Genomic DNA, 22,801 nt, shown 5'->3' with positions numbered 1-22,801 from the left:
TTGAGTTGTAACCTATTGAACATAGGTGAAGAACTGGTATAATGATTGTCTCCTTAAAGAGCCGTTATATTGGGCAAGACAGCTGTCTCCTAAAATGTACCAGCTTCTTTTCTGAAGTATTTTTCTTGTACATATATAAATTGTAACAACCAAACCCTAAACCAACAACTGTGTAGGAGTTTACGGTTTACAAAGCCCTTTGGTACCCAGGATTTGGGTCTTCAAATAGCATTCTTGAGAATTAAGCACCATGGGGCAGAGAGAAGAGTCTGAGGTTTGGAATCAGCCCAGCGCTTACTGGGGTCAAATCCTGGCTCTGAGCCTCATCAGTTCATTTTTCTTTAAAATGAAAATGTTTTATAAGCTGAGGCCCCATGGCCTCCTGGAGTCTGGGATATGTTAGATTGTTATTATTATTATTATTATTATTATTATTTGTTTAGGATATTGATTTTGATGATAACCTAAAAATATTAACTTGTCTATTATAGATAATCTGAATGGCAATTCCTTAACCAAGTACCTCCATTTCGGTGAGAATCCATAAAGAAAAATGGGGAAAATGATGGGGGGCCTGGGTGGCTCAGGCGGTTAAATGTCCGACTTCGGCTCAGGTCATGATCTCACGGTTTGTGGGTTCGAGCCCCGCGTCGGGCTCTGTGCTGACAGCTCGGAGCCTGGAGCCCGCTTCGGATCCTGTGTCTTTTTCTCTCTCTCTCTGCTCCTCCCCTGCCCGTACTCCGTTTCTCTCCCTCTCAAAAATAAATAAACATTAAAAAAAATTTTTTTATAAATGGGGAAATTGAGATACCATATGGGGTCCCAGTCGTCAAAGACTCCTTCTCCCGTAGAGGTCAGAAACATGTCCACCTTCTGTTATCTTGCGTGGGTTCTGTCTCTTGTCACCCAACTCGTAGTAGCTTATTGGCAGCAAATGTGTTGGTACACCGTAGTGACCCGTTTTCGTTAAGCAGCGTTTAAAATTGTTCAGGCTTCTAGCTTGGCACATCAACATCGTGGATTGGTGGCTTAAAACAAGCTCACTTTTCAAAAGGAAAAGTAACTCAAATTACGGACCATTGTGCTCAAATTCTCATTAACCATCAATCACATTAAATTAATATTCTTTTTTTTTTTTTTAATGTTTATTTAGTTTTGAGACACAGAGAGGGAGACAGCGTGAAGCGGGGAGGGGCAGAAAGAGAGGGGGACACAGAATCTGAAGCGGTCTCCAGGCTCTGAGCTGTCAGCACAGAGCCCTATGCAGGGCTCAAACTCATGGACCATGAGATCATGACCTGAGCCGAAGTCGGATGCGTAACTGACCGAGCCAACCAGGCGCCCCTTAAATTAATATTCTTGATTTGAATTTTTTTTTTTTGGTTGTAAGTTTTGTAGTTACTCCATTTGTAAATCAGCGTACAAAATTTATACCTGGTTTTGTTTCACAACTTGGGGTGTAGGACACATAAAAACAGAAATTATAAGCGTGCCTCAAATGCCGTGGGTACTTACAGGACAGAGGCATTGTCCTTGCCTGGGGAGTTCAGGCAGTCTGCAGAGAGGGCGTAATCTTCAGTAGGCCTTGAAGAACGAGCAGGAATTTCTCAGGTAAAGTAGGGTTAGGGTGAGGGAGGGCTTTTGAGGCCAGTGACATGGGTTGTAGGAGGCACAGAGTGGTATAAAGGCTTGGTGTGGTTGAGTGAGAAGTTAAGAATAGGAGTGCTGGCAGGGGAGGTTGTGGGGACCAAAAAGTAAAGGGCAGTGTCAGCCGGGCAGGCTGGCTGGATTGAGTCCTGGAAGCAGAAGGGAGTTCAGGGAGGTCAGTGAACATGGGACTTGGATGATGTGATTTTTTAAGAATGTAATTCTGGAAATAGTGTGAGAGGGGGTGTTGCATGGATAGAGACCAGCTAAGAGCAAATGGGAGTGAGGCTTTGGCCCAACTATGGGCTGTGAGGATAGACAAAAAGGGACAGAATCCGGAGATGGTTCTGTGGTAAAAGTGCCCGAATCGTGTGCCCGGTTGGAGGAAGGGAGTACTGGATGGGACCACATCTGGATGAACTGGAAGACGGAGTGGGTATTCAGGTCCCCGTTACATGACATATTGAGTACGGAAAGCCCATGCATCATCCTGGTAGATATGTCCAGTCGGTTACTGGGAATGTAAATCCGGAGCTTGGGAGTATCTTAATAAGGGGGATGTCAACGTGAAGATTATTGCTGATGCTGCAGTTTATTTCTCTGTAAGAAGCTTTGGATAAGATTGGAAGGCCTATGATGGAACCTTAACACCCGAGGAGCAGAGAGAAGAGGGGAAGCCAACAGACAGAAGAAGAGCTATCTGGACAGAAGAGGATGAGACCGCTAAAAGTTTAGGAGGAAACCAGGACAGTATGGTGTCCTGGAGTCAAGGAGAGAGAAAGTACCAACAAGCAGGAGATAGGGGATCAAATACTGAGTGCATGACTTTGAAGAGATGGGAGAACTGTCCTGTGGATTGCCAGCCTCTTGTCATTAAGGCACATGGAACATTTAGGCATCAGAGACCAGCCAAGTGGCTGAACAGCCAGGACGTGGGCTGCGAGACAGAGGAAGTGTTTGACATTTAACAAAGCAAATGGGCAGGAAACCAAGCAGTTGGTACATTTGTCACTCATTCATCCACCCATCTGATCCACCCGTCAGATATTTCCTGAGGGCCTGCCAGGTGACAGACTCTGTATGAGGCACTGTTAGCGTAGATGGAACACAAAGAAGACATAATCCCTGCCTGGGGAGCTCCAAGTGTTGTTGGGGAGATGGTTGTATACACAGATAATTCTAGTGCCAGGTGGTAAGTGCTACGGAGAGATGTGGTGATGGCCCTGGAGCATGAGACAGAGAGACCATTGGACCTGGATGCTGGTCTTCAAAACTTGGACCTGGTTGGAGTTGAGCAGGAATTCACAGGAAGAGGAGAAGGGGAGAAGGGAGAGAACATTTGAGTCACAGCACAGCAGGATGCAGGCTGGAGGGGAGAAAGGGCACATCCTACGTTATGCATGGTGTGAGTGTTGGGGGTCAGAGGGGGAGCAGTGGTAGAATTCAAGCCAGAAAGGACGGGTGAGCATAGGTGATGAAAGGCTTGGAGTGCCATGGTAAAGAATAAGTTTGCACCTCATCTTTGGGAGAGTGAGAATTCAAGAGACATTGGTAAGCAACAGAGTGACACAGTAGGGCTAGATTTCAAGAAAATAGCCTTGATGGCCAAGGGAAAAACTGAGGCGGGCAATCTGGGTAGCGCCCCATCTCAGTCCATCTGCAGCATCGTTCACCGGCAAAATATTCATAGAACACCTACTGTGTGCTCCGCTCTGTGCTGGGTGCTGACATATCCCAGGAAAATGCTTTTGAATCGCCTGCCTTTGAAGAGCCTGCTGGCTGTCGACCCAGATGCAGATGGCCAAATCACCAGGCGGAATCCTCCGCTGGAAAGTTGCTGATCCCCAAGTCAACCTCGGGGCCCAGAAGCCGCCACTCTTTATCGTGTGCATTACTCATTATTTTGACTGCCCTGGTTGGCTGGGGTTGGAGATAGGCAATCGCTGTTGAGAGCATGAGGCCAAACGGACCAGCCACCAAACAAAACACACACACACAGGCACTGTGCACAGACATCTGCTTCTGTTTCCCGGGTAACTGCGCAGCAACACGGGGCAGACTTCGGTACCCGGCACATGCTCTGTGTTATTTTCTAGTTACAACTGAGGACAATTTCCATGTGGCTGGTGATGAAAGAGTCAGGTCAATTTCATAAGGGGGGATTGTTTCCGATTATGCAGATCACATCCAAATATTTACCTCATTCCATCATTTTGGCTGGGCCCTGCCTTTGAATATCATGGAAATGCATCCAGGCCTCTTGTGCACTGCACTTAGGGAAGATATTCTGCGCTTACAGGCTGCCCTTGGCTGGCCGTGGGGAGCCCTGGGCACGACCTGTGAGATTGCCTCCCTGTGTCGGTGTCCTTGAAGCGAATCAGTACGTGGCAAGGAATGGAAGAGCTCCTCCAGGAAAAATCAGAGCCTGTTAGCACTGGAAGGGACCCCGGCCCTCATCAAGCCCAACGGGCTCATTTTACAGATATGGAAACTGAGGCCTAGAACCGCAGGTGGACTTGCCCCAAGTCACAGAGTGAATAACAGCAGACTTGGGACGTGAACACAGGGGCCAGTCCTGGGTTTCCCACGAGTCTTCCCTTCCTCTCCTTTCATCTTTCCGTACTTGCCGTTGCCGTTATACTTCTGATGTTAAAAGCACGTTTCAAATGGAGTCTGCTTTGTAACACGTGAATCCTGTATTAGGCGGTTATCGTCTGTGAATATTTTCCTGTCTCATATGATAAAACTCCAGGCTGGCCTCAACCTGAATGGCTGGAGTGAAAGACGTAGGCCAAAGAGCAGGCAGTTTGAGGGTAATAAAGTAATGTGGCCAGAGCATTTTGGGATTAAGGAAGTAGCAGTGAATGGTGGAGGTCCAATTCCTCGAGGGTGAGCTCAGGTGAGTGCTTCCTTGTTTGAGTCTCACCTAGGGGTGTTCAGTGGCCAGTGATTCTCCAACCAGAGGACGCATTCAAATCACTGGGGAAGTTTGTTTAAAATTCATATTCCTGGGCCCCACCCTAGAGGTTCTTCTTCACTAGGTTTGGCATAAGAGCCAGGAATCTGCAAGTGTCACTAGATGCAAGTGAGGTTGGTTGTGTCGTAGGTACCTTGTGGGTCACACATGGAGAAACTACACAGGCCAGGAGTCGGAGGGCAAGTCTATGTCCATGTTCTGCAGTGTTTGGGCCAGAATATGTACTCAACGTCACATATGTGGGCAAATATGGAAGAGTTTTGATGTGTCTGAGATTATTTACTTAAGGATTCACCAACTAGAAGGACACAGGATTGAGAGAGAGCCTTAGGGCCAGGCAGACAGAGCTGGAATGGGCAGAGCAACCCAGCTCATGCCTGCTTAGCTTTTGGGTGACTGCATGTCAACGGGTCATGCTTTAGCATGGGCTTAGCATTTCTCTTTCCACATATCTCTGTCTCTCCCTTGGCCTCCGCTGACTTCTCCTTTGTTATGGCTTTGTGCAGGTGTAGCCTTTTAACTGTTCTGAAATGCATTTGTAGAACTCATTTAGATATAAATTACCCAGTGGGGGATTCTGATGCAATGGTCAAGGTGAGCCTGTTTTGCTCCGGTCTCCTCTATCTGTAAGGTTCTCACTTTGGTCTCATAGCTGCTGGCATGGACGTTATGCTCAGAGGTAAGATGAGAGGACCTTTACAGTGTATTGTGTCAGAGTCAAGATAGGTGTTTGAGATGGAAGGTTGAATTTATGTCTCGGAGAAAACCATGGTGGTGGTCCTTCATTTAGATCTGGTATGAGTTTGGAGTTTTGTGTGTGTGTGTGTGTGTGTGTGTGTGTGTGTGTGTGTGTGTTTTATCAAAGTGCACCTCCCTCCCCATGCTCCCACACAGGGTCTCAGGTAACAAATGTCCCAGCTGAGCTGCCAGCTGTATGTTCCTGCTCTCGTTTGCTCTCAGCTCTCCAAAACTTTGCTCTCTGGGCTCAATATCCAAGGTGTATTTTCGTAATGTTTGCTTTAGGGTGTTGACTTGGTTATGTGGCTAAAAGCAAACCTACTTTTTCCAGTCTCTTCTAGAACGAGACTTTAGAATTTCAGACTTTGCATGTGACTCGTTTTCTATGAAGAACAGATGCTGGGTTTAATTTTGTAGAAAGAAAATTAGAAACCAGTGAAATCTTACATGATTTTACATTCGTACCGAAACCAAATACATTGAAAACATTTAGAGCTGTGTTCCTAGTTACAGATCTGCTGATGGCGATGAGAAATTCTCGGGCTTTCTCTGACAAGGACTACCACCGACTCTTGGTTTACTCCTCTGTGTCTCGGAATCTTTCTTCATTGAGTCAATTTTCATTTATTTGTTTGTTTATTTATTTATTTATTTATTTATTTAACATTTATTTATTATTGAGAGACAGAGAGAGACAGAGCATGAGCAGGGGAGGGGCCGAGAGACGGGAAGACACAACCCAAAGCAGGCTCCACGCTCTGAGCTGTCAGCACGGAGCCCAACGTGGGGCTTGACCTCACAAACCGCGAGATCTTGACCTGAGCTGAAGTCGGACGCTTAACCGCCAGAGCCACCCAGGCACCCCAATTTATTTGTATTTATTGAGCAAGCAATATTGTAACCATCACTGAACTTTTTTTAAATTACAAGAAAACTTACCCTGGGTCCAGCTTCAGTAACACGTCGTATGTTTTCATTTTTCCACGTCCCCTTCCAGGCTTTGTTTATTATATGCCTACAGAATCTTTACATCATTATAATCATGGTATAGTTGCAAGTTTCTATTTGGTACTTTTCACTTAATATTATATTCCAAGGCTGTTTCCATATTGCTCTGTATTGTTCATGATTATGGTGTTTCACTGAGTCTATCAAGCCCTAGTTTGTTTGGCCATCCTAAGGGGCATGTGTTCATCCCCCTTAAAAAAACTATGATGAAATACGACAGCCACTGCTGCTTGGATTATCGCTTACCCTATTCTTCTCTGAGCTCCCACGCCGTCCCTGTGAACCTCCTATTCCAACAGTCCATCCTGTTTTAGGGAGACCTTGGTTCTCTGGTTATGCAGACTGTGGTCAGCTGTTGTCTCCATGAATCCTGTAGTCCTGGACTCCCCTAACCCCGAGGCTTCTCGTCATCCCAGTCGCTGCTTTCTGGCCTCCAAATCCCGTGCCAAAGGCAGACCCAGTTAACTTCACATTATTTTGGTTACCACACTTTATATGATAATGTTTGTAACCATTTAGATATTATTTAGAGTTCTTCACTGCAAGCAACGGAAGCAGGTGGGCATTGAGGCATGCCAGAGAGCAAAAGAAATGGTCTCAGAGAATAAACAGTGGGGTCAGGAAGAAGGACTCGAAGCCATTTGTGGTCTCTTGGCCCCTTTACTGGCTATTCAGATTTCAGGGAGGGAGCGTCCAATTGGCCCACATTGCTTACCTTGGCTTCAGCTGGCAGGGCCCCTGAATACATTCCCACCACACTTCATTCAGTGTGGAGGGGTGATTTCCTAAAGGACCCAGGGAAAGGGGAATGACTGCCAGGCTGCCCTACACACACGTCTTACTGTTGATACACATTTACACAAAAATCCCTGCCTAACATTAACTTCCGTACGACGGATCCCAAAATGTTGTTAGTTACAGCATCCAGCTCCAACCCCAGAGTCTTTGGGGGATTTCAGTTCTCCCTCTGGTTCAGCAACCACCTCGTCTTTTGCATGGCTCAAGTTGAGTTCAATAGGAATGTAGCTTCCCTGACTCTCTCACTTCTCGGAATGGCTTCGCCTTTCTCTGCTCCCTGGCTCATGCCCCAGTCTGACTATTTAGAGAGGCACCATAATATCAAATAGTTGCTTTTAAGTGAGAAGGGGGATATTAAAAGGTTTGGGGGATTTTATCCAAAATACACATTTCTCCCTTGACCCCTGCCTCACTCCAGGCAGGACACATCATTGTCTCTGGGGGAAGGGGCATAGCATGGCATGTGTACTTCAAAAAGCTTCTCTTTTAATTCTGTTATCTTACCCCTACACCCACCCTGGAACCTCCAGTGGAATAGACCAAGCACCAGTTTGGTTTGGGGATTAGGTATGCTTCCAACACAGTATAAAACTTTGACTGCTAGGCCGCCTGGGTGGCTCAGTCGGTTGAGCGGCCAACTCTTGATTTCAGCTCACGTCATGATCTCATGGTGTGTGGGATCGAGCCCCGTGTTGGGCTCTATGCTGGCGGCACGGGGCCTGCTTGGGATTCTTTCCTTCTCTCTCGCTGCCTCTCCCTGGCTCTGTCTCTCAAAATAATTAAATAAACATTAAAAATTTTCAAAAATAAAATACAACTGTGATAGGTATTGCAAAGTTCCCTCCCAAAGAAGTTGCCCCTGTTTAGCGTCCCACCAGCAGTGAACGTTCTTACCCTATCATATCAATCTTGCCATCCTTTGTATTCTTTGCCAATCTAACAGGTACAAATTGGAATTCTCTTGTTTTATTCTGTTGCTGCATTTGTTTGATTGTATGTGATGTTAAACAGTTTTCAAATATTGTATTGACTTCCCTGTTGTATTGGTCAGCCTGAGTTGCTGTAACAAAATACCATTGAGTAGGGGGCTTAAACACTAGGCATTTATGTCTCACAGTTCTGGAGGCTGGGAAATCCAAGATCAAGATTTGGTTGCCCGTGAAGGCTCTCTGTCAGGCTTACAGACACTGGCTTGTCACTATGTCCTCACATGCTAGAGAGAGACAGAGAGAGAGAGAGAGAGATTCCTGGTCTTTCTTGCTCTTCTCATAAGAACATGAGCCCTATCATGGGGTCTCACCAACATGACATCATCTAAACCTCATTAACTCCCAAGGCCTCACCTCCAAATACCACCACGTTGAGGGTTAGGGCTTCAACATTTGAATTTTGAGGGGGACACATTCAGTCCCTGATGACTGTAAACCACACGCTTATGCCCTTTGTCCTTATTTCCGTTGGCTTGTTCATGTTTTCCTTACTGATTGGTTAGCCATCTTTGTAAGTGAGGAAAAGACAGCAGTTTAGGGTGTATTTTAGAAGCGCCTCAGGTTTTCTGCTTCAGTCTTAACATGTCATGTGTATCCTGGGGAAGGAGCAATGTGCCGGCAGATTACAAGCCTTTAAGTTTCGATTCCTTCTTTGTTCTGGCCTCTCATCATGATTTAGTCTTTGGTTTTGATGCTTGTCCCTGACTAACAGAGGTCCTGTTAGTTAGTCGTGATTTTAGGAATACTGTGTCTCAGGGTACTTGAAAGTTTTCCCGTCTTGTGTCACAGAAAACTCCTTGACTATGGGGAAACAAGGAGGGAGCAGGTCACCGGGAGGGTTGGGAAGAGTACGGGGAGGATAGGAGTTTGGTGCTCTCAGGGGTGCTGTCACCTCCAAAGCCCCCTTCCCTTTATTTTTTCTTTGTTCTTTCTTCCTTTCTTTCTCTTTCTTTGTTTCCCCCCTCCCTTCCTTCCTTTTGTTTTTCTGTCTCTTTTTTCTTTGTTTCTGGCTGCATAGTATAAAAATCCAATTTTGGAGTATGTGGTCGGATTCCCACCATGGGGACTGAGATGGAATTTAAAGTCACTCACCATAATTCAACTATAAATTAGAGAATTCTTGTGAATAGAATTGGCTGGAATGTGGTTTCGTGTTTTCTTCCCCCAGGGACCCTGCCCAATTTGGCAATGGGAAGCTAAATTCAGGGTGGGATTAGTTCTAGGAAGTGGCTTTTTAGTATAGTTGCATGTCTAATCCCAATGTTAGTGACAGTGCCTTCCTTATCAACGTTAATAAGAACCCAGGAGGCCGTGGATAACTGAAGTCCCGCAATGTGTCAGACACATCCTTCTGCCTTTGCTTGTTTATCCCAATTATCCTGCTAGAACTATCAAAGTGGATTTATTTCTACGCATTTTCCCCTTCTATTTTCCACCAAAAGCAGGCAGAAAGGCAACATGCTGCAGGGGTGTGTGTGTGGGGGGGGGAAGAACCCTGGAACAGGAGTGAGCAGGCCTCAGTTTCAGTCCTGTCTGTGCCCCTTACCAGCCTGAGACTGGGCAAGCCATGTAGCCTCTAGAGGCCTCACTTGTTCCATGTAGAGGGGACAAAATAATACCAACCTGTCAGGGTGGCTGAGGGGCCCTGTAAAGTGTAATGTGAAGCTAAGTGGTGCCTAGGCCGTAGAGCCTATCCCTACCCAGGGGGTTTGCACAATGCCAGACCCAGAACAGGTGCTCAGAAAATGCCTGTCCGCTCTTCTTCCTTGTCCTGAAAGTACTAAACACTGTATTCATTTCCTTGGGCAGTTGTAACAAATCACCATAAACTTGATGGCTTGAAACAACAGAAATTTCTTCCTCACAATTCTGGAGGCCAGAAGCTCAAATTCAAGGTGTTTCCAGGGCCCCCACTTCTTCCAGTTACGGGGGGATAAATCCTTCCTGCTTCTTTCAGCTTGTGATGGCTCCCTGCATTCCTGCTCATGGCTCTATCTCTCCGGTCTGCCTCGGTGGTCACGTGGCCTCCTTCCCTCTGCGTTTTCTCCTCTGTGTCGGGTGAGAACATTTGTCATTGAATTTAAGGCCTGCCTAGAAAATCCAGGATGTTCTCATCTCAATCAGTATTACAGAATGAGCCTCTTGCCAAATAAGGTCATATTCACAAGTTTTGCCGGGTTAGGGCACGGACGTGCCACCATTCAACCCACTACAAGCACTTCAGGGATTATGTTACATATCAAGACTGTGGCCTGATTAAGCACATTTTTTCCCAGCCACCTGAGTGAATCCACGATCAGTTTGATATTAAGAAATCAGGGCAGGGGCGCCTGGGTGGCTCAGTCGGTTAGGCGTCTGACTTCGGCTCAGGTCATGATCTCGAGGTTCATGAGTTCAAGCCCCGCGTCAGGCTCTGTGCTGATGGCTCAGAGCCTGGAGCCTGTTTCAGATTCTGTGTCTCCCTCTCTCTCTCTCTCCCCCGTTCATGCTCTGTCTCTGTCTCAAAAATAAATAAACGTTAAAAAAAAATTAAAAAAAAAAAAAAGAAATCAGGGCACGTAAGAGAGGAGAAAGAACAAAAGCTTGTGTTTTTTCCTTTTAGTTTGTATTTATAAACAGGCAAAAAGCCTTCTCTCCTGGGTCCCCAATTTAGTAACGATGAGTTGAGTGTATTCACTATTCATGTACCCATTCACCCGCTGCTGCTCACGCACTGGCCATGTGGAACTGTAGCCCTCCTGTCACAGAACCTTCTGTCTTGCCCTTGCTCTGACTCCGTCTCCCACTGGCTCCACCCCATGTTACCTCCAACCTCCTGCCTTGGCTCTCTGAACATGGCTCCCAAAGGCTGGCTGGGTGACATCCACCTCTGGGCTTCACCCTCTGATTAGATGCTTATTTGCTCCCTGGGTTCCCTCCGCTCTGTGTCATCCTGCCATCGTTGCTCCCTGAACCTTCAGGAACCCAACTTGAGCTGCAGATGTCATCCACAGACCACTCTGCCCTGGAATGTAGTTGAAGGAAAACGGCCTCAATTAAACGAGCCCCAAGGCTTCCGGGTGACTGATTACCTGGGGACAAGGACTCTAACCAAGGGCTAAGCCCTCACTTTTAGTGACTACAGTGCCAGCCACAGCAGTGATTAAGGTTTCCTCCTCAAGTCCTCACAGGCCCCCTCTGAGGTCATCTTAGCTCCACCTGTCATTTCCATGTGGTGTGAAGGAGCTCAGTCTTCTTGGATTTGTGCCACACAAAGGGGAGGATGGTCCCTGGACCTTCTCACTGCTCAGGGGTACTGTGGGGACAGAGGAAGAACACAACCATGAAAAGTGTTTGAGCTTTGGGCCAAAAAATGCTTCCAAAACCAAGATCTAAAACAACAACAACAACAACAACAACAACAACAACAACAACAAGCTGAGTTAATCATGGCTTTTTGCACTTAGGATGGAAGCATGAGGTTCACTGAAAAACTCATGTTCTAAAGAAAGTCATAGTGTTGGTCAGTGTCCCACATTAGGACTGGGACTTGGAAATTGAATAGACTGAACTCCAAACCCTGCTGTGGCAACGTGACCCGGGCAGGTCACATCTCTGAGCCTTAGTTGGGAAACCACACCTCTGAGAGGGCCGGAGATTACATGTGTTAACCTGGTATTGAGTGGGCACCTGAGTATTACAGCTATTACTGTGATTCCTTCTCTGAGGCCGCCTTTTTATTTGTTTGTTTGATTTTATTTTTTTATGTTTATTTATTTTTGAGAGAGAGAGATTGAACATGAGCTGGGAGGGGCGGGGGGGTGGTTAGAGAGAGAGAGAGAGAGAGAGAGAGAGAGAGAGAGAGGGAGGCACAGAATCTGAAGCAGGCTCCAGGCTCTGAGCTGTCAGCACAGAGTCTGACGGGGCTGAAACCCACAAACCACAAGATCATGACCTGAGCCGAAGGTGGACACTTAGCTCACTGAGCCACCCAGGCACCGCTTCTTAATTTTTTTTTTAATTAATTTTTTTTTTTTTTTTTTTTTTTTTTTTTTTGAGATAGAGAGGGCGCAAGCTGGGAAGAGGGGCAGCGGGAGACAAGAGACTCCTAAGCAGGCTGCACGACACGGGGCTGGATCCCGTGACCCTGGGATCATGACCTGAGCCGAACTCAAGAGTCAGATGCTCAGCCCAACTGAGCCAATCAGGCACCCCCTCTGAGGCCTTCTGAATCCCTCTCTCCTCCCCACCCCGCCCAGCCAGAGAAGCCAGTCCCCCCAGGAGCCTCCCCCAGTCTTGTGCTAGCTGCACAGTGCTCTTCTGCTGGGTCTAGGCCATTTGCGTGGAGCTGGGGTGCTTTCCTGCTGGTTCTCAGGGCCTAGCTCAGCATGGGCATTTAGCTGGTGCTCAGAGCATGTCTGCACCATGAAGGAACACTGCGTACCCGCCCCGCCTGCCGCGCCCGGCATCGCTGTTCTCTGTGAAATGATGGGTTAAATGAACAGGAGTGTAGAATCACCCTCTAGGTTAGAACTTTGAAACTTTCCGACATTTCTGACTTCCGATTTACTATGGAAGCAGGAAAATCACCACTTTAGGCTTACCAACAAATATGTATTTAGTGCCAGGCTCCCTGCTACGCACATGGAAGACCTGACTTAAATCTCCTTACATCCCTGTGAGGTAGAACACAGGCCCCCTTCCTAGTCACACTGCTAGAAGTGGTGGCAGGGATGTGACCCTAGGCGCCTGGCTCTAGGGCAGGGCCTCTAACTTGCGGTGTCCCCAGTGCCGGGACTGCACGGAGACTGGGCCACGCGGCCTCTCCAGCAGCTTAAGGGAAGTCCGGTCCCTCTGGCCTGAATCCCGAGGACCTAAGTTGGAGGTTAAGGGGCACTCTTGAGGGATAAGCCTCAGTAAGAGAGAGGGTGCCACACTGAGCTCTCCAAGGTCATGGCACCGGAAGCGAGGACCGAGTTATGTATGTGAGCCTTAGGCACGTCTACCTTTGTGTGTCCCTTCCAACATAAAAAAAAAAAAAAAAAAAAAAAGTTGGAGTTATATTTTATGAGTGCATTGGTATAAGGCGAATATAACCTAGGCTGGATTACAGTCCCCTCGTTCTTCTGATTTGAAAACCAGCCCTGTGCCTACTAGTGCCTAAGGGATAACGCTTTCTGGTTACCCAGAGCCTCTGGGGGGGTGGGGGGGGTGAAGCAGGAGCGAGTGTTCGGGCCCCCTAACCGGCCTCTTGTCTCCGCAGGTCCCGCAGCGGATGGCGGCGGCCCAGGGCGCCCCCGAAGACGGCGGCGGCGGCGGCGGCCAGGGCGTGTGGGGCGCCTGGGGGCCCTGGTCCGCCTGCTCGCGCAGCTGCAGCGGCGGCGTGATGGAGCAGACGCGGCCCTGCCTGCCCGGCTCGTCCCGCGCGCGCGGGGCCCTGCGGCCCGGGGCGCCCCCGCGCGCCTTCGCGGGCCACGTGGTGTCGGCCGTGCGCACGTCGGTGCCGCTGCACCGCAGCCGCGACCGCGGGGAGCCGCGCGCCCCCGCCGGCCCCGACGCCAGCCGCCAGGGCCCGGGGCCGAGGGGCAGCCGGCACCCGCAGGCGCGGGGCCGCGACCCCACGGCGGAAAGAAGGTACGCGCGCGCGCCCGCCCCTGCCCCCCGTTCCCGCCCCTCCCGCAGCCCCCACCCCTGCCCCTACCCCGACGTGCCGCGCGCTGCCCCGCGCCACCCATAGCATCGCGCGGTCAATGCGTCGCTTCTGCCGGGCCGGGGAGGAATTCTTGGCTCCGCGTATTTCCTTTCATCTTTTGATTTATTTTGCAGCCTTCTAGAGCGTTGAGGCCACTCCCGCCCCACTCTGTGCTTCAGAATCCTCTTCAAAGGGAAGCTAATTCTGAGCAGGCCCTTAGGCATCAACCTTAGGGAGGCCCTGTGGAGGGGTGAGGCAAGGCGGGCAAGGGTGGGGGGAGACCTCCGGTCCGGTGCAGGGCGGGGAAAGGGAGATCCCTGGCCGCAGGCTGTGTGGATGTGAGCAGAGGACACAAGACGAGGGGACTTCCAACCGGGGAGTCGATGAGGAAATTTCAAGCCCTTGCACAAAGTGAATGTCGGGTGTCATACGTGCTCCCAAACTGTTGACCTCAGGATTGTGTGCACTTTTTCTGGAAAGTTTCTGCACAGAATTTTGGGTGAGCACCCTGCTTTGAGGATATCTCTGATGGAGGACCGAGACATTTTTTTTAGAGTCTTAATAAAATATGAATTCTAGAAGTTGCATGGCAGCATTGAAATAGTTGTATAGCCCCAAAACGCCTCTCATGGTTCTTCATGCCCAGCATGAATATGCCAAATTAGGCGGTGCCCTTGGGCAAGGTAGGAACACAGCAGCTGAGAAGAGCTTGTCAGTGAATTAATCCACTGATACTTACAGATTACCCCGTGGTCATTCGAAAGTATTTGTTCAGTGCTTCTAGGTCCATGATAGATTCTTGGGAGTTTTTAAATACACAACAACAAACAAGCAAACATTTACAGGAGGAACAGGAAGTCATCAAGCCAAATTAGTGTCCATCTGGGGAAAGGCATGCGCTACCAGGGGGGGCTGCCCAGCCCCTCTTGTCACTGGGGGTTCAGACATCAGCACTGATGACCACCCTTGCCCACTGCGGCTAGATGCTTCCTGAGCATCCTTCTCAGCCACGTGTAGTAGCCTGTCACTGTCACTGCCGTGCAACCTGGAGGTGTGGAGGAGACGCAGCCCATCCGCCCTTCCCAGCCGCATGCTCTTGACATGGTCGGTAGGAGTTCAGAGAGGACCATTTCACAGGGAAGGTGCTTTAGCCGAATTCTGAAGGATAAACCACATTTGGCTAGATGGAAGGAAGAAGGGACGATCTGTGAGTTCTGAGGGCTGGCACGGCCTGTCAGTGGGAGAGGAAAGAGAGGTCAGCTGGGAGGATGCTTCCTCCCTTTTATCGATCACAACCCCGTCATAAGCGTAGCTCTCTATTCCCTTAACCTGAAATGCTGGTGGCCAACGCCCTTTAGAATTCAGAACTTCTCAGATTTTCAAAAGGTAATTCAGGGCATATTTCGCAGATTAATGGCGTTCCTTCTGCGGTAGGGGGAGGCATCCCATAATCAACTGCATTATTATTTCTGCACGAAACATTTCAAAGTTCATGTTAAGGAGGATAAAAAAGATCGTAATAGTCCTACGTCCATTAAGGTCAGGTGTGCCGCCCGGTGAACTTTGACACCAACCCAGTTCTAAAACGTAAAGAGAAAAGGAAAGACCAAAACTCCTGGTTTGAGAAGTGCAGACGTATAATAGCTAAAGTTCATTGAATGCCTGTTCTATACCAGGCACTGTTCTTGCCACTTTACACGGACAACTCTGTGAAATAGTGCCAATCCCATCCTCATGTCCGAGGTGAGGAAAAGGAGGCCCAGAGAAGCAGAGTAACTTGTCCAAAGCAACACAGCCAGTCTATAAAGACTTGGGATTCAAACCCAGGCAGTCGTGGCTCTAAGGACCTGATTAAAGAGCCTTTATACCTGAAGAATCTGAGGCTCTAAGAGGTGAAAGGACTACCCAGGGCCCCAGAGCCGTGGAAAAGCTAAGATGTGAAGGTGCTGCTGGGTCCCGGATTCCTGGAGTACTCAGGGACTCCTCTTACAGCCTCTGTGGTTGGGAGCCCAGAAGAGCTGCCCAGGGAACAGGCTCTAGTTGGCCGCAGGCCCACACTGCAGGCATTCTGGCCCATGCATTTTGGCAGCAGGAAATTTTTTTCTCCCGACTTATTGACAAGGGGCCAGTTACTGTTTACTATGAAGTTCCTACGAGTTTTTATCATGCTTTTGTAATTTGACAGTTTCAGATGAAACAATCCAAATATTAGCCTGGGAGGCCTGCGCCACCGACAAACCTCACGCTCTTCCCGGCTGACGGAAATCACATTTGCTTATGTTTATCAGTCATTAGGAGCTTGCATGGTACATGTGACCCCAGAAGAAATGTCCGCGTGTTCTCTGGTTGGCTGTCTTGCCAGACTCTCTGTTTCAGGTTTGAGGTTTGAGGCAAAGGCTCTTAGGGCTTAGATGTTTCCGAAACTGTTAGGTTGTTATGCTAGGCAACTGAAAACTTAATTGGAGCCAGATAACACACGAAACAGAACTATTCAACCTTCCAACAAATATTTAAGTATTTACCATGTTGTGAGGCCCTGGGACAGACACAAAGGTGATTAAAAGCCAGGTTGGGGCTGAAGGCTCATACTGACAGGCTAGAGCAGCTGTTTGCAAACTTACTTTTTTTTTTTTTTTTTTTTTTTCTTTCAGCATAAGAATCCTGTCTACAAAATCAGTGTTAGGCTGAGGCTCAGTTTGTCACACAGGGCATCCCAATGGGCCAGTGACTTTCAACCTTGGCTGACCATGAGAATCTTGCAACCACCTTTCTGAAATCTCAACACCCTGATCACATCCCAAACCAACATCTGAATCTCTAGGGGTTGTGAGCACACATCGATATAATTGCTGTCCGGCCGAGGGTGGGAACCATTGGTTTGGAAGTACCTCTGTGGGACCTTAGAGTTCTATGGAATAGAATTTGGGAATTGAATATCGTCTAGCAGAATTTTGCAGGCGGGTGAGCACATATCAGAACCAAATGCAGTGGGTGGGGAAGCTTGTTCAAAGGGGGGCTGCCCAGTCCTCACGATCTCCCCTCCCTAATGGCAATTCTGTTTTGTAGGTTTGGGGTATGACCCTAAGTAGCTTCAGATTAGGAGATTCTGATGTACCCCAGACTTTGAGAACCACTAATCTAGAAGCTTAGAAAAGACATGGATGTAAATGTCTTCCATACAAGGTACTGTGATAAAATAATGATAGTAAAGCCATTTTGGGCCATGGCTTATGTGCAGGCACCATATCGAATGCATTATGACATTTAGAGTTTATACAACCCTATGAGGCAGATGGATATATTCACATTTTACAGATGAGGAAACTGAGGCTCGGAGGAGTGGAGTGATTTGCTCAAAATCACCTGCTTCAGAAGCAACAGAACCCGAATTCTAAGTGGGTCTGTTGGAGTCTGGCACTCAAGTTCTTTTCACAGAAATAGGTATTTGTGAAATAGGTGGGTTTTTTTCTCCATTCATATATGTTTTTATATCTTATTATTTTGTTAATGTTTCAAGGTTTCGTTTCAATTCTAGTTTGTTAGCATGTAGTGTAATATTGGTTTTGGGAGTAGAATGTAGTGATTCATCAATTACATGTAACACCCAGTTTATTCTCTATGGTTAAGAGTCTCTTATGGTTTGCCTCCCTCTTTTTTTTCTTTCTCCTATGTTCATCTGTTTTGTTTCTCTCTCTCTTTTTTTTTTTTTGAGAGAGAGAGCACGAGAGTGTGTGAGTGATGACATGAGCTGGGGAGGGGCGGAGGGAGAGAGAGAGAAAACCTCTGCACCCTGTGCAGAGCCTGTCTTGGGGCTTGATATCACAACCATGAGATCATGACCTGAGCTGAAATCAAGAGTCAAATGCTTAACTGACTGAGCCACCCAGGCGCCTCATCTCTTTTGTTTGTTAAATTCCACATATGAATGAAATCATATGATATATGTCTTTCTCTGACTGACTTATTTTACTTAGCATAATATACTTTATTTCCATCCACATCATTGCAAATGGTCAGATTTCATTCTTTTTGATGGCTGAGTAGTATTCCACTGTGTATATATGCCACATGTTCTTTATCCATTCATCAGTCGGTGGACATTTGGACTCTTTCCGTAGTTTGGTTCTTGTTGATAGTGCGGCTATAAACATTGGGGTGCATGTGCCCCTTTGAATCGGTATTTTTGTATCATTTGGGTAAACACCTAGTGGTGTGATTCCTGGGTCTTAGGATAGTTCTATTTTTAACTTTTTGGGGAACCTCTATACTGTTGTCTAGAGTGGCTGCACCACTTTAAATTCTCACCCACAGTGTAAGAGGGTTCCCTTTCTCCACTTCCTTAACCAACATCTGTTGTTTCCTGTGTTGTTCATTTTAGCCCTGTGACAGGTGTGAGTTGATATCTCATTGTAGGTTTGATTTATATTTCCCTGATGATGAGTGATGTTGAGCATCTTTTTATGTGCCTGTTGGCCAGCTGGATGTCTTCTTTGGAAAAGTGTCCATGTATGTCTTCTGTTCATTTCTTAACTGGATTATTTATTTTTTGGGTGTCGAGTTTAATGAGTTCTTTATAGATGCTGGATACTAACCCTTTATCAGACGTGTCATTTGCAGGTATCTTTTCCCATTCCATAGGCTGACTTTTAGTTTTATTGATTGTTTCCTTTGCTGTGCAAAAGCTTTTAATCTTGATGAGGTCCCAATAGTTCATTTTTTGCTTTTGTTTCCATTGCCTCCAGAGATGTGCCTAGTAAGAAGTTGCAACAGCTGAGGTCAAAAAGGTTGCTGTCTATGTTTTCCTCTAGGATTTTGATGGTTTCAGGTCTCACATTGAGGCCTTTCCTCCATTTTGAATTTATTTTTGCGTATGGTGTAAGAGAGTGGTCCATTCCCATTCTTCTGCATGTTGCTTATCCAGTTTTCCCAACACCATTTGTTGAAGAGACTGTCTTTTTTCCACTGGATATTCTTTCCTGCTTTGTCAAAGATTAGTTGACCATATAGTTATAGTTCAATTTCTGGGTTTTCTATTCTGTTTTATTGATTTTTGTCTGCTTTTGTGCCAGTACCATACTGTCTTGATGACTACAGCTTTGTAATATAACTTGAAGTGTGGAATTGTGATGCCTCCAGCTTTGCTTTTCTTTTTCAAGATTGCTTTGGCTATTCAGGGTCTTTTGTGGTTCCATACAAATTTTAGGACTGTTTGTTCTAGCTCTGTTAAAAATGCTGGTGGTATTCTGATAGGGATTGGATAGAATGTGTAGATTGTTTTGGGTAATGTAGACATTTTAACAATATTTGTTCTTCCTACCCAGGAGCGTGGAATCTTTTTCCATTTTTTGGTGTCTTCTTCAATTTCTGTCATAAGCTTTCTATAGTTTTCAGTGTATAGATTTTTCACCTCTTCGGGTAGGTTTATTCCTAGATATCTTACAGTTTTTGGTGCCTTTGTATATGAGACCAATTACTTGATTTCTCTTTCTGCTGCTTCATTATTGGTGTATAGAAATGTAACAGATTTCTGTACGTTGATTTTGTATCCTGTGACTTTGCTGAATTCATGTATCAGCTCTAGCAATTTTTTGCTGGAGTCTTTTGGGTTTTCTACATTGAGTATCATTTCATCTGCAAATACTGAAAGTTTGACTTCTTCCTCACCAATTCGGATGCCTTTTATTTCTTTTTGTTGTTTTATTCCTGAGGCTAGGGCTTCCAGTACTATGTTAAATAACAGTGGTGAGAGTGGATGACATCCCTGTCTTGTATTTCACCACGGAGGAAAAGCTCTCCGTTTTTCCCCACTGAGGATGCTATTAGCTGTGGATTTTTCATATATGGCCTTTATTATGTTGGGATATGTTCTCTCTGACCCTACTTTGTTGAGGAGGGCTTTTGTCATGAATAGATGCTGTGCTTTGTTAAATGCTTTTTCTGCATCTATTGAGAGGATCATATGGTTCTTATCCTTTCTTTTATTAATGCGGCATACCATATTGATTGATCTGTGATTATGGAACCACCCTTGCAGCCCAGGAATAAATGTTACTTGACCTTGGTGAATAATTCTTTCAATGCACTGTTGGATTCAGTTTGCTTGTATCTTGGTGAGAATTTTTGGATCCACGTTCCTCGGGGATATTGGCCTGTAATTCTCCGTTTTAGTGGAATATTTGTCTGGTTTTGGAATCGAGGTAGTGCTGGCCTTATAGAATGAATCTGGAGGTTTTCCTTCCGCGAAATGGGTATTTTGAAATCGAAGCTGCTCCCTCTCACGGCAGGTGTGGTCAGAGAAGCTGCCTACAGGTTGGATGGTTTGAGTCATGTCTTGAAAAGTGGATGGGATATGGGAGTCACGGCTTAAAATGAAGTGTGTCTCAACCTTGCAGGGTTCAACTCTCCTCTTGCAATCAGGGGAATCTTCTCTGCAGCTAGTCCTAGGCGCCAAGGGGAGTTCAAAACATTAGAAACCACAACCCTGTCCTTGGGTGCCCGACACCGTGTGGTGGTGGATGGGTGGCAAACCCACAAGACACTACACGTGCTGGAAAGCCGTAGAGATAGGACTAGAGTTCAGAAGATGGGACGCCATTCCGGGATGGAGCAGTCAGGGTGGACCACACAGAACAGGTAGGGTTTGAACCCAAGCTTGAAAAACAAATAAAAGGTACTTAGCTGAAATATATTTGGGAACCTCTTGAGTCTACTTGCTTGCATATCGCACCTTTGTCTCATTACAGCATACACATACATACTGCAAATCACGCTCTAAAAAGCCTTGGAAACCATGGCAGTATTTATTGGAGGCTTCCCGAGGATCTGAGCTTAGGAAAGTTACTTAACTTTTCTGAAGCCCCAGGGCTTCATCTTTCAAACGAGAGGATAATAATCCATAGCACAGGGGATTGTTGAGTGGTTAAATGAAATAATAGGGTCATATTTCCTGGCCTATAGTAGGTGCTCAAGAAAATGTAGTGCTACCTCCCTTTAGGGCTTTAAAGGCTGAGTGTTCATGTGTGAGAGTTCCAGGTAGAAGTTTGGTTCTGCAGGAAGGCTCTGATGGTGAACTGGGGCCACACAGGAAAACAGGGAGCCAGGCACTGAGGTCTAGTCCAGGAGGGCAGGCCTCTGGGCAGTGCAGCCTGGGTGCAGCTGGGATCCCGGGACCTGGGCACACCTCCTTCTGCCCTGTCTTGGTGCGACCTTGGGAAAGCCCTCCACAAAGGGTGGCCTTCTCCTGGGATTCAGTCTGAGCACCAGCACCTTGTGGAGGAGGGGAATTGAGGCTGCAGGTCTTGGCCAACAGGTTCCGTGATGGTGCTCACCAAGTCTCCCCTCTCTCCATGCCCAAGTCTGTGTCCTGGTGATAGCTAAAGGGGGAGGGGTGGGGAGAGGAGGGTGCTAAGTGAGCCCGGCCATCAGTGCCACAGTGCCGCCGCTCGCCTGCGAAATTGAAGGCGCTCCTCAGTAGAAGCCGCCCCCCCTTGATTTCTGGAAATGGGCACCCACAGGCTGGAGGGAACTGGAAGGAGCCCTGTTACTGTAGGATTTTCCCTTTTATAACACATAAACCAACTGGCTTTCTTCTCATTCCCGACATGTCTGGTGATGATGAAACCCAGAGAGAGTCCCGCTGCCAGAGTTCAAGTGCATAACCTAGTAGAAACCTGTGGCGAATGTCTATTGGCCCATTTAACTCAGCTTCCACAAAGACAGGATGTGAGAATAGACCCCACTCCTCTTTGACGTCGAGTAACTTTCACTGCTCTGGTGGCCAAAGAGCCTGCTAACAAGGAGGCCTTCCTTCCCGGTGGTCTTCCACATGCTCGCCTACATTAGCCAGTTTTCCTGATCATTGCGTGTGTGGACCAGCTGGAATCTGGGGAATGGGATGTTTGATGGCTTTAATTGAGAGATTTTTCAAGATAGGGAGTGCTCCTCCCCTCCCCCAGTACGTGTTGCCAAGTTGAGAACTTCCAGCTCCTGGAGACAGTTGTGAGAGCCTGGGACGTTGGAAGTCACAACCTTGAAAATCATGGCCGCTGTTTCCATTGGGCATGTGGCACTCGGTGTGTCATAGCCCTCAGGTGTCAGAAAGGTTGGGGAGGGTGGGCTTCCCAGAAGTTCTTCGGGGAAGTGGAGCTAGTTTCCCGTCAGCAGGTAGCCTGGCTGGACCGAGAGGCCTTTGCCCGGACTGCGCAGACCCACATCTCAGGAGCAGCTTGTGGCCAGTACTCAGTTGCTGCTTTTTGTTTTTGTCGCGTTGTTTCAGACGTTGGTCTTCAGTCTCAGTAGATATCTGACTGCAGTCTCCTCACCAGTCCTTCAGGTGCCAGGTGGGGGGTGGGGGGTGGGAGCTAGCACATCCGGAGAGGCTGCAGACTGCCTGATAGTGAAGAGGTCAGCTCTGGAGTTGTCAGGTCTGGTCTCTGTGCCCAACCCTGCCCCTTCCTAGATGTGTGTCCTGCCACATTGCTTAGCTTTGCCCCCAAGGGGATGATCCCACCCCTGCTCCACTGGGCTGCCGCGAATTGGACGATTCATACAAAGTGCTTGGCATAGTGTGGGGTCACCTGCCAGCAGGCAGGTGACGTGGCAGAGTCACTTCCACATGCCAGGCACGCTGGCAGACATTTTCCATCACACCTTCGTCACAGGCTCGTGTGGTAGACCGCTATCGTTCCCGGTTAGCGATGACAGACTCGAGGGTCAGAGAGAACATGCGTAGATCAAGGTCACACAGAAGGAAAAGCGAGAGAGTCAGGGTTTAAACCCATCTGTGCTGCGTCCTGCTCCTGTCACACTCGGACTGTTAGAAAGCCTGCTTCAAAATTAAAGGGAACACTCATTGTTTAAGCTAACTTTTACAAACGAATGTCTCTCTGAGATGAGGGACATTTGTCTCCGATATTCGCTTCAAAGATTTTAGCATAGTACGGGCGCCTGGGTGGCTCAGTCGGTTGAGCATCC

The 22,801-nt window shown here is 47.5% G+C and overlaps 1 protein-coding gene across 1 annotated transcript in view; it reads left to right on the top strand.

Moving 5' to 3' along the window:
• THSD4 (thrombospondin type 1 domain containing 4) overlaps positions 1-22,801 on the top strand; it is a 543,647-nt gene that overhangs the window by 46,467 nt on the left and 474,379 nt on the right. The window contains exon 3 of the mRNA XM_042941521.1: positions 13,400-13,770. Within this exon, the coding sequence (XP_042797455.1) occupies positions 13,400-13,770 (371 nt within the window). The remainder of the gene's footprint in view (positions 1-13,399; positions 13,771-22,801) is intronic.

The sequence above is a fragment of the Panthera leo genome, chromosome B3 (genome assembly GCF_018350215.1).
Source record: "Panthera leo isolate Ple1 chromosome B3, P.leo_Ple1_pat1.1, whole genome shotgun sequence".
Classification (NCBI taxonomy): Eukaryota; Metazoa; Chordata; class Mammalia; order Carnivora; family Felidae; genus Panthera; species Panthera leo.
Note: the sequence above shows the minus strand (reverse complement) of the source record. Positions and strands in the feature narration are given on the sequence as shown.